Genomic DNA, 12,021 nt, shown 5'->3' with positions numbered 1-12,021 from the left:
CAACGCAATTGTTGTGTTCGAACCAGCATGGACACCACGCATCCTCAGTTTCTTAATCAGTGTGCACGTGCACATGCAGTTTCCGTTGAGCATTTAGACGCGCTCGCAGTGGTGCCACTATGAAGGAGTTTTTGTCATGACGCCTTGCTTCTCGAGCATGCAGAAAATACACACTAGCGCGGCAATAATGTTATTTGGTGTTTCGCGAATCAAACTCCCCGAAGTCCATCGTCCCGTCCGCGATCAAAAGGGCAGGCATCCGATAATCATGCATGTTGATCATTTATAGTTAGCCTACTTTAGATTGGTTCAGTACGACGTCAATGTATTTCTCTAAATTATATCTGGTCTCACATTGGATGATGCCGCTGCCCGTCAGCTTGCAGACCAACAAGCTAGATTGCCCGTGGTGCCTTTTACTTTCTACGCATTTCTATTTTCCCATTTATTTATTTTTTAACGTTCCTAGCTGACCTAAATAAAACGTAGGAGTGCTGGCGGTATTGCTGGCCAATCAGATGTGAAAAGTGACACCGAACTTTTTTGTTCACCAATACGTTCACAGAGTCATTGTGACTGACACAAAATAAAGCAATAGTGCTTCATGAGTCCCCGAGCGCCCCCCACCCCGTCTAGACAATGACAGGTGTGTGTGTGTGCGCGCGAGCGCGCGGTCGTCTAGACAAGGAATAATCAGCCTTAAAGCACAAGTGTTTTTTTAGTTCACGCGCCGGGTTTGACATTAAGGTGTTTTTTGTAATAGAGTACAATCGTTGCAATACGTAGTTAATAAGACCATCAGGAAATTATTATTATTAATTTTACCGTGCTTCAGTGTTATAATGGCGGTGACCAGTAATAAATGCATATCATTAATTTTTTTTTACGTATGGATTTGGGTGATTAGGTTGATAGCGACTTGCCAATGCGGTTTAAAGCTGCGGCTAAAGAAATGTTGGTACCAACAAGTTTTTGCCTATTTTTTAAATGTTTTTATAAGATTGCTCGACCTTGGCCCACGTAAATATTTCGTCACACGCAACAATCCCTCTCCTCCATAATATCAATGAGCTTTCCGTTTGCTAGTACTCGCTTTCCTTGATAATGATTTCCCCCTGCCGGATGTAAACATGAACGGCAACGTTACTCCGGGGTTCACCGGGGGACACTCGCACCGTCTGCCCTACATAACATGAACCCATTGTAGGCCGAGGTGTCAGCTGAGGACGACATGCAACCTAGAAACGGCGGTTTCGCCACGCCTTCCCTTTGTCAGTCGTATTGTAAACGTTGGCTAAGGGTCTTCTGATATTAAAAAAAAATAATAAATACATCTTAACATCGAAAGAACGGCGAAGTTGATAGTACTGCAACCGTCCAAATGTTTTTTTTTTTTTTTTTTCGACGTTTTGAACAACCCTTTCTTCCAGATCCCTCACCATTCTTTCTAAAAGGCGCTGTCCCGGGCAACTGTTGTTTCTGAGCCCAATGACATCATCCGATCTTTTGTATACAGTTGTCAGGGGTTACTTGACGATATTTCAAGCGATAAAACAGTCCTGCCCTATGTAAGATACGTGGTCCCATTTCAGAATTAACGTTAAAAAGGACTAAATACACTTGATCTTTACTTTGAACGAAGGTAATGTATGTGATATCCTTTATTAACCAGCCAGACATTAAGTGAATGTTGAATATGTGAGTAATGAGCAAAGCGGAAGTGCACTTCGTGACTTAAACGTTGTATATGTAGTTATTACTTCCACAACATAAACATTATGAGACGGTAGATTCCGGTCTAGCAGAAAAAGTGTTTATCACCGAAAGTGCGGAGACTATTCGCCCTAGTCCAGTGTTCACGGATCCATATGAAAGCTCCGTGAAGTATATGGAGTCTCATAATATTCATCATATTTTTTTGGTGAGACAGAACAAATCTGTTGCTGCTGCCGAGATATTTTCGCACGATTAAAATGGTAGACAGTGACAGATAGCTCAGCACAAAATGGCGAAGGACAATTTAGAGCAGTTGCAAAATAACAGCAAAGTAAACAAAAACTTTGTTAAAATGTACTTTAAAATACATCAGCAGCATTATTTTAGTTTATTGAATTAAACGACATGAGTGTGTGTGTGTGTTTTTAGTGAGCTATGACTATCTTCTAATGACTTGCAACAGAAGACGCCTGTCGGTGTCTACGGATAAGAATGGTTGTTCACTGTATTTTTCTTTCACAGTCTCCTTTGTCCTCTTTTAGGACATCACGGAGAAGCTGGTTTTTGATAGGCCAGATGATCCACTTCAGTTCATGTTAGAACAGGTAAATAATAATAATCATTAATAAATAAATACTTATATTTATTATGATATATATATATATATATATATATATATATGTGTATGATATATATATATATATCATACACACTAAAGGGCTTCCTGTATCCAAATATGTTATAAACAAATAGTGAGTATTTCAAGAATGAAATCATTACTCATAAGATAGTCCTGATTTACTGTTCAATACAGATCATGTATACCTGTTTGAAACAGTAAATGTAAAATGTTTTACGGACTCCCATCATCCAGATCCAGTCATGTTGCAATTCAATATTTGTCAATGTATTGCATGTGGACTGTGCCCTTTCATTGTAAAGTAAACATCATTTCAATGTACTTTTTATTTTTTTCATCTCATAGATAAAAATAAATATAGGGGAGATTGGGCTAGTTGTCAAGTAATTTTTATTTGTATAGCGCTTTTCACAACACAATCGTTTTAAAGCAGCTTTACAGAAAATCAGGCATTAACAGAAAATGAAACTGTAATATCTATTACGTCTTAGAGTCATCATTGTGTAGTTTGCTTAAATATGATTATAAATTGTGTATAAAAATTAAATAATAATTGTATTTAGAACCCCAGTGAGCAAGCCGAATTGGCAAGGATCACAAAACTCCATAAAATGTTGGTTAATGGAGAAAAATAACCTTGGGAGAAACCAGTCTCATTGTGTGTGCCAGTTCCCCTCTGGCTAACCAGCATGATTATAATGCCAATATTAGTTATTTATGTGCAGTGCAAGTCATGGTTTAAAATTATTAAACTAAGTAAGTGTTAAGGGTTAGTGTTTAAACAAAGATTTTGTATGAACTGTAAGATTAATGACTAATGTCTTTGATGTTCATCCTGGATTATCTGCAGAAGTTCACATAGATGCAATTGTCCTTTGTTAGTTGGCTGATGGAGGCTTTTGTTGGCAATTAATTAAAAGTCTATGTATTCCATTTTAAGAGTGTAGTCCATCATTAGACCGAGGTGATGCAGGAAGAGTGAGGTGCATCACAGTTCAACCAACAGGTCATTTCAGTGAGGTTTATCATGTGTCCAAGTTTCAGGCAGTGGCATATGAAGTATCCCATGTCTTATGGTTGGAGTTGGCATCAGTTGATCTCCTGAAGTCCATCATAATAGACTGAAGTGATGACTGGCTGGCACCGGCTGCATTTAGTCATCATCACTCACATCACATCACATCAGACACGTAGCAGTGGAGTCCGACACCAAGCAGGAACAGAGCTGGGTCTGGTCGTCTTTGGTAACCTCAGGATATTAATACTTTTTCACACACACCTCTAATAATGCAAAGAAAACAAGTTTATATAAATTTTTAAACAACACAATACTAATGTTTTAACTTAGGAAGACTTCAGAAATCAATATTTAACCTTGATTTTCAATCACAGCTTTCATGCATCTTGGCATGCTCTCTACCAGTCTTTCACATTGCCATTGGGTGACTTTATGCCACTCCTGTCACAAAAATTTAAGCAGCTCTGCTTTGTTTGATGGCTTGTGGCCATCCATCTTCCTCTTGATTACATTCCAGAGGTTTTCAATGGGGTTCAGGTCTGGAGATTGGACTGGCCATGACAGGGTCTTGATCCAGTGGTCCTGCCTCTACACCTTGATTGACTTGGCTGTGTGGCTGGAGCATTGTCCTGCTGGAAAAACTGATCCTCAGAGTTGGGGAACATTGTCAGTGCAGATGGAAGCAATTTTTTTTTCAGGATAACCTTGTACGTGGCTTGATTCATGTATCCTTCACAAAGATGGATCTGCCCGATTCCAGTCTTGCCAGTCCTCCACCTGGTCATTTAATGGTTAGACAGAGACCTGGAGAGGCCTTCAAGCCACAGTGTCTCGCACCCACTGTGAAATTTGGCGGAAGATTGGTGATGATATGGGGTGGTTCAGCAAGGTTGGAATCGGGCAGATTCATCTTTGTGAAGGACACATGAATCAAGCCACGTACAGGGTTATATCAAAACATATGATGATACTGGAATTTACATTTGGAGGATAGAAGAAAAAAGAATCTAAGAGAAATTTGAACTAAGTAGACTTTTGACTCAAGCCTTAATATTAGCCTATATCTATATATTGAGATATAGCCCTTGTGACTTACCATGTGTCAGCTAGCCCCTGTCTCCCCTATTATATTAAGAAATTACATGTTTGTGGAGCTGTGAACTATCACTAATCACTATTTACAAAAAAACTTTTGCAGGTGCAAATAAAGATCAAAATCCGAGACAAAGAAAACAAGAATTCCAAAGTAACAAGGGCAATGCAAGGAACTGAATTCAAGTTTGTTCTCTTTTATTTTCTTATTGAGGTGTATTGGTTGCAGGTCCTTCAGTGACTCAGCATTCTTGTTGTTTCCAAGCTACTGTCTTCATTTTTGTATTTTATTTTTTTACTTAAATAAGTTTGAACCTTTGCTTGTTTTGTCATTTTTAGTCAAATTGTGCCGTAGACTTCAAAAGAGCCATGGAATGGATGAAATTTTATGCATTTTCACACACAATTCACTGATATTTTTAAAGCAACTTCTAGCCTATAAAATTAGGAAGTCTTTTCAAGTAAATTACTGGCTGGACATTGGCCACTTGCAACAAAAAAAAAGTAGCTGGCTTTTACTCTCTACTCAAATTACCATCAAGAATTTTGGCTGCATAAGTAAAGGAAGTCTTTGTTTATAGTAGACTCTTCTTACAGTACATTTCTATAGCTATCTATATCGCTCTTGAAACACCAGATGTTGCTTCAGAGGGAGTTTAGCAACATTTTGAAATAAGTCTAAAAACTATGCAAAAAAATTGTTAAGGGTTCATTTTAATAGTGTTTCGGAGTATGATTTGGTATGTAATGACAAGATGTTTTTCCTTCAGTTCTGTCTCAGTCTGGTACAGCACTTGCATTTCATCTCTACCTTTTTTAGGACATTGCGATGATAATATTCAATGTGGTTCTGACATTCACACCATCCATGCTGTCATTATTTGTTGACTTGTTTTATTAAATAGTTGTACATTGTCTGTTTGACTTTGCATTTGTGTGTTCATATTTGTTTTTACTGCATAAAACACATTTCTCATCTGTATCTAAAAAGCACCCTGTTTAAATTCTCTCTCTCTCCTATATATAATTTTCTGTGCTATTAGTAGTACTATATATACATATAGTACTACTAATAGCACAGAAAAATATGCAAAAAAGATAATAAATAAATATAATAAAACATTGTATGGTGTCCTTAAATATACTTTTCAATTAAATTAGTTTAAAATGGTAAATAGTCTGCACTTATATAGTGCCTTTTTAATATTAGTGGTATTCAAAGCACTTTACACTGCATCTCATCAATGACAGCAGAGCTGCCATACAAGGCTCTAGCCTGCCATTGGGAGCCACGTGGGGTTTAGTGTTTTGCCCAAGGACACTTCTGCGTGTGGGCCGGGAATCGAACTACCAACCCTGCGATTAGAGGATAACACGCTCTACCACCTGATCCACAGCCGCCCCTTAAAATCAGTGTAACCCTGTATGACAAAGAGTACAAATTACATATGAAGCATTTTATTATTTTGTTCAGAAGGTATACATACAATAAATCCATTTTGATACAAAAAGGGCAGAATGAAAGGTTAGTTTTCTTTGGTTACAATCACTGACAACCTTCATGATATTTCACCCTAGTCGTTGCCTTGTTTCAACATACATAGCCAAAACTTCTCTGCTTTACTCTTTATAGAAAATATAATTTTCTTTATACTTCCCATTTTTAACCTCACCGTCTCATTTTCACATCTTATTTTTCTATAAATCTCTGCTAACCAAGTAACCAGGAGATTTGAAAATACATATATATATATATATATATATATATATATATATATATATATATATATATATATATATATATCTCAACTAATAAATAGAACAGAGAAAGAAATTATTTCTGAATTACAGTATTCAAGAACATTGACCTTTACACCATCCTCAACATTTATACAAATTAATTTGTACTCTTTAGGGCTTGGAATACAGTTTTGTATACATACAATACTGGAAATAGAGTATACAAAAAGTAATGACAATACAATGAGACTATTTAATAAATAAATGTTTGATTCTTGCCTTTATGTACAATAACAATTGTAATACTGTCAGTTTAGTTCTTATTGGATGGCATGCTCAACACCTAATTTCATTCTGTAGTTTGAAGGCATTTTAATGTATACACTGTCAGGAAAAAAAAGGAAAACATTGTACCTAGGGGTGTAGGTGTCACTGGGACAGTATCCTCAAAGTAAACCGACTGTACCCGTTTTACAACACAAGGTACTAATATGTACCTTTTAGGGACAGATAAGATACAAATAAATTCTGACTGACATTTAAAGGGTGTACCTCTGAGGGTAATGCCCCAGTGACAAGCTAAAGGTAAAATTTTTGCACATTTTTATTCTGACTGTGTTCATGTTTCTGATTATAAACATAATATGTTCCAAGCGAGATAAAACAGCAACAGACATGGGTAGGGAATGGGTCAATTAAATTGAGATATGCAAGTACAGACTGCACTTACTTATAGGCATCCAGGGTTCTCCTAAGGCATGTTTGTGTTTTTCTTACAAAGTAAGATAGGAAAACAAATTCTGATATAAATTCATAGCAGAAATATTTGATGCAAAGCTTAATACTTACAATTTTGCATTATCAGGATTAATGGCACCTTGATTTCCAAGCATCATTGTGTGTTCTGTTGAGTGTATTGTAACAGTGATTTTAGGTTACATTTGATAACTCAAAGTATCACTAGCCATCAAATGATGGAAAATAGTCAGTCCCTTTAACAGGTCACTCATTTTGCCTGTTACTTCGGTTGTCAAATATCATTGACCTCCGCTGTGGCTGGTAGAAGCAACTGGTTGAGGTCTCAAGCCTCTGGCCACTCTTTGGCAAAGTCATTTTATTACGCATAGTCACCCCTTCAGGAGTTTTGAGGTTTTCAGCAAGTTCTTTTGCGCAGACATCAAATGGTGATGCTTCAGATTTAATAGGAGATAGGACTAGTTTACCATCTTCCCCTACCGGAGGATAGTCCATGATTGGAAACGGGGGGCTGAACAGGATGAGGCTTTGAGGCCGTGGACGGTTTCTGAAGGATGATCTTTGAAGCAGGGTTGACCGTTCAGGTCTAGGACGGTCCATAAAAGTGTCCCCATTTGCGGATCGCTTCCGTCTCAGTACTGGAAGATCTTGGATTGATGTTGGTTTGCGGGTCTCACTTGCATTGTCTTTGAACTTCTGTCTTTGAAGCCCTCTTGGTGGTTCACAGATATCCTGTTCCACCTTGGGGTCTCTGACTATCTGAAGGGGAGGTGCAGAACCTGCTTTTCCCAACATGATCTTAGCAGGTTTCTTCTCCAATGTAATTTTATTGATTTGATCAGTGCTCCTCTCAGGTACAGGATGAGGTATGTGGCTGTACTGAATTTTGGGTGGAATAACAGGCACAGCTTTAGCTTGGCAAGTTTTGATCATGAATGCGGTACGAACCGAAGACACGCTTACTGGCGCAGAGTTGCGTCGCAAAGGTGCCTGAGAACCACTCAGGAACAGTTCCAACTCTAAAGATGAACCACCATTCCTGGCTTCAGGTGTTCCCCCTTCCTGTGCAATTATTTGTTTTGTACTTTTCAGATACTGATAATTTGAGATGTCTCTGATAACTTTGTGTCCTAAATCAAGGTTTAGGGAGCATGGCCTGTGTTTGGGTACAATGTTTTCATTACTACTCATCACAGTGCAAGACTCATGGGACATCTGGTGATGAAATTTCTGAGTGTAACAAGATCGTTTCGGTTTTGCTTTGCCCGTGTTTTGCAGTGTGGTGATTTCATTTGTATCAATGGGTGTCTTAAATACCTTGACCTGTGAAATCTTTAGTTGGCTCTGATCTTTGTCTCCAATCTTTTTGACATTATCACTGTCAAAAAGCTTTGCTATCTGCACCAGACAAGGGACATCTTTGTCTTCATTTTTGTTGTCTGTTGGGAAGTCAGAGTTTTCAACTTCACAGGTAGCTGTCACAGCAACATCTGTTTGAGATGATGTAAGGTCATTGACCACAGCTGGTTCTTCAGCTTCAGCCATCTTGCTGTTAGGCAAGTGGTCCACTTTTGGTTTGCTCTTAATTGCTTGACATGGTGCAGTCTCTCTCAGTGTGAATAAGTGATCCTCATGCTTTGGTGCGTGCAGAGGGCTGGTCACCCATTGCTTGGCAGTACACAAGTCCTCCCATGGTTCAACCTGATCCAAACCACCCAAATTACTTCCCCATGTGTCTGCATCATCTTGATACAAAATATCCAAAGTGAGATGTTGTTCATTCAGACATGTTGAGAGTCTTTCCAAGCTTCCCTTGATTCCTGTTAGGTCAAGTTTCCTGGTTTCACTGCGGACCCCCTCATTTTTCTTTTCACAAATATCCTTTATTACCAATGAATCATTTGTGTCTGAGAGAAGAGTAGTATGAACATCTAATTTTACATCACTGCTTGAATTACATGTTGAGACAGTTTTAGTTGTGTCGTCTTTCTTAGCACAATACATTCTTAGCTTTTCTTCACTTGAAGGCCATGGGTCTCTATCTAGGAGAATATCTGTTTCCTGAAGGTGTAAAAATGGGGAAAGTTGTAGATTGTTAGGTATTACGTTGTGTGACTCTTGGCTCTTTTGGTCAGTCCTACCAATAGCCAGGTAATTCCAGTCACAATCACATGACAACAACCTTTCAGGGAAAGGCTTCAAAACAGAATTAAACATAGGAGCACCAGAATGACCAAGCGTTAAGTCTTTGGTAAGGTCCAGAAAGAGTCCCTTTGATGATATTGTGCTTGAGGGTAAACTATTTCTCCTACTTGCTCGAGCACTTGGCTTTAGAATGTGCTCATTCCCAGTAATATTGGTGAAGCTGGGCTTAACTTGTTCATCTAGCATTTTAGCCTCAGTGACATTAACTGATATTAACGGATTACTGATTTTCTGATTCTTGCCAGATGATGACTCCTTGTTGATTACCACAGTGTCCTGCAAACAAAAAAACAAGTGAGGGCTGATCAAGCCGTGCTTTACAAAAATAATATTTCTGTCAGAAGAATGTACAGTAGGTTATAGGGTAGATAAAATGGATGGGTAAAAAAGAATAGAACAGAATAATGAAACTATAACTATTACTATTGCTCTGACCTTTGTTTAGGGATTTTCCAAAATCCCTAAACAAGGTCCCATTGACTGATGTGATCAGAGTCATAGTCATAGAGACTTAGTGGGTTAATTTGACTCATGGACTCTGGCCTCACCCTAGCTACCATTCATAGCAACCATACAGCCTCACACCCAAGCCATATCTCAGCACAAGAAAATTGTAGATACATGGAGGTCAGCTCTTTTGAATTGGGGCAGTGTACTGAGGGCCTTCTTGGAACATGTTGGTGTGAGCTTTGCCACAGCAAGCACCACTCACATTTCCATGAAAATGTACCTATCTAGATTCTAACTACTACCTTTTCTCCATAGACACATGTAGAGTAAAACTAGTCCTGCTGTCTTGTAAGTGATTGCTAAGGTAACTTAAGCATAAATATTGCTCATAACTAGGGTTTTTCTGAAAAAATACTAACACTGAAGGAGGTACCTGAGCCCTATTCAGGGACCACAATATAACAGATACTTACAAAAGGGATGGGATCTTTAGCAACATCACCTAAAGAACACCCTAGCAACCACCTAACAATGCTCTTGCTACTACCTAAAACACCTTATAGAAACTGCACAGCAACCTTGGCAAATGCATAGCAATGCCTTAGCAACTATCCACAACATCCTAAGCATTGTGTTTTGCACAGTGAGTTTTACTCTGGGAAGTTGCAGTGAAACTTATATCTTAATAAAAGTACAATGGACAATTGAAGGATGGTCCATGTCTTTTATTAGTTCAAAATCATACCAGTTTTTCCAATTTTGTGGTATTTTGTTGTGTTGATTTAGCTTCCAGTTCTTCCCCAGAGGACTGAGATTTTCCTTTGTAATCGACTCTCAATTTGGCATCCTTGCCTAAGAAAATACAGAGAAATCAATGCAACAATCAGGGGAAAAAACACCCTAACCCAATATGATTTGAATAGTTAAAGATCATGTGTGTAATTGCTGTGCCATTTGTGTAACCAATGTTAAGTGCAAAAATTCTGGCCTCTACTGTATATCTTTCATTCCATATATATATTTCATTCAATTTCTTTAATTCTGTCAAGACCTTTGTCTCTTTTAACATGTACTTAAGAAAACAGTTTATTCCAAGGTTTCTGTAGACAGCTGCGTTCTGAAATTTAAACGTGAAAGCCTTTTCCCTTATGTCTTTCCTTTCCTTAAGCATAACGTCATTAAAGCCAGCTATAATGTATGTTGTTAAACTGACATGGCAAGAACAACGGATGTGCAACATAGTTACAATGGTTTTGGGAAACAGTCATGATTAGCTAGTTAATTTCTCCAACAACACATTGTACTATGGTGGAAAGTTGCGCTGGAAATGCATGGTCAGGATTCTCAAACAAACAGAGCAATGATTTGATATTGCCACAGTTGACAATTTTGTGGGTATTCAACCTACAAATATTTAACAAATAGATGTCTCTGAATATTAAGCTGGCATAGGAGTGTTTTAACATAAAAAAAATACATAAGCCTTCATCAGCAAACTAACAAAGGACAATGCATCTATGTGAACTCCTGCAGTTGATCCAGGATGAACATTAAAGACATTAGTCCAAAGTTCATAAAAAAACTTTTTTTTTTTTTAAATTGACCCTTAGCACTTAATTTACAAATTTTAAACCATGACTAGCACTGCACACAAATAACAAATATTGGCATTATATTCATGCTGTATAGCCAGAGGGGAACTGGCCCCCACAGTGAGACTGGTTTCTCCCAAGGTTATTTTTCATTTTATGGAGTTTTGTGTTCTTGTTAGTCATCTTCAGCTTACTCATTGGGGTTCTAAATACAATTATTATTTAATTATTGCATTTTTATTCACAATTTACAATCATAATTAATGAAACTACACAATGATGACTCTAAGACTTAAAAGGTATTACAGCTTTTTTTTTTTTTTTACAGAAACCTTTTCTGTTAATGCATGATTTCCTGTAAAGCTGCTTTGAATCGATGTGTGTTGTGAAAAGCACTATACAAATAAAAATGCAGATTTGATTCGACAAGCCACCTTTAAAGGAATTTTCCGGGTTCAATACAACTAAAGCTCAATCAACCGCATTTGTGGCTTAATATTGATTACCACAAAGATTTATTTTGACTGGCACCTCCTTTTCTTTAAAAAATAAAATTCTGGGTTACAGTGAGGCATATACAATGGAAGTGAATGGGGGCCAATTTTTGAACATTAAAACACTCATTGTTTCAAAAGTATAGCCACAAGACATTAACAATATTCATGAAAACATGTTTTTAGTGTGATAAAATCACTTACTAACCGTTTCTGTGTGACGTTATAGCCAATTTTTCAATTTCAATTTGTAAAATTGACAGTTAAACAACATTACAGCTCAAATATTACATGAGTTCTGACACAAGAATGAATGTG

The 12,021-nt window shown here is 37.6% G+C and overlaps 1 protein-coding gene and 1 long non-coding RNA gene across 4 annotated transcripts in view; one reads left to right on the top strand and one right to left on the bottom strand.

Annotated features, from left to right (window-relative positions):
- Nucleotides 1-1,444: 1,444 nt before the first annotated feature.
- Nucleotides 1,445-3,532, top strand: LOC127643126 (uncharacterized). Its single transcript, XR_007970456.1, has 3 exons — nucleotides 1,445-1,642; nucleotides 2,239-2,321; nucleotides 3,395-3,532. It is a non-coding gene; the product is annotated as an uncharacterized LOC127643126 (long non-coding RNA).
- Nucleotides 3,533-6,256: 2,724 nt separating this feature from the next.
- The window catches only part of LOC127643120 (rho GTPase-activating protein 31-like), a 42,122-nt gene continuing 36,357 nt past the window's right edge, over nucleotides 6,257-12,021 (bottom strand). For all 3 annotated transcript variants that reach the window (XM_052125697.1, XM_052125698.1, XM_052125699.1), the window contains 2 exons: nucleotides 10,363-10,469; nucleotides 6,257-9,443 (listed from right to left, as the gene is read on the bottom strand). In XM_052125697.1, coding sequence (XP_051981657.1) covers nucleotides 7,209-9,443; nucleotides 10,363-10,469 — 2,342 coding nt within the window. In that variant the 3' untranslated portion in view covers nucleotides 6,257-7,208. The remainder of the gene's footprint in view (nucleotides 9,444-10,362; nucleotides 10,470-12,021) is intronic.

This window comes from Xyrauchen texanus, chromosome 4 (assembly GCF_025860055.1).
Source record: "Xyrauchen texanus isolate HMW12.3.18 chromosome 4, RBS_HiC_50CHRs, whole genome shotgun sequence".
NCBI classification, from domain to species: domain Eukaryota; kingdom Metazoa; phylum Chordata; class Actinopteri; order Cypriniformes; family Catostomidae; genus Xyrauchen; species Xyrauchen texanus.
The sequence above is the reverse complement of the archived record's forward strand: the minus strand, read 5'-3'. Positions and strand labels throughout refer to the sequence as shown.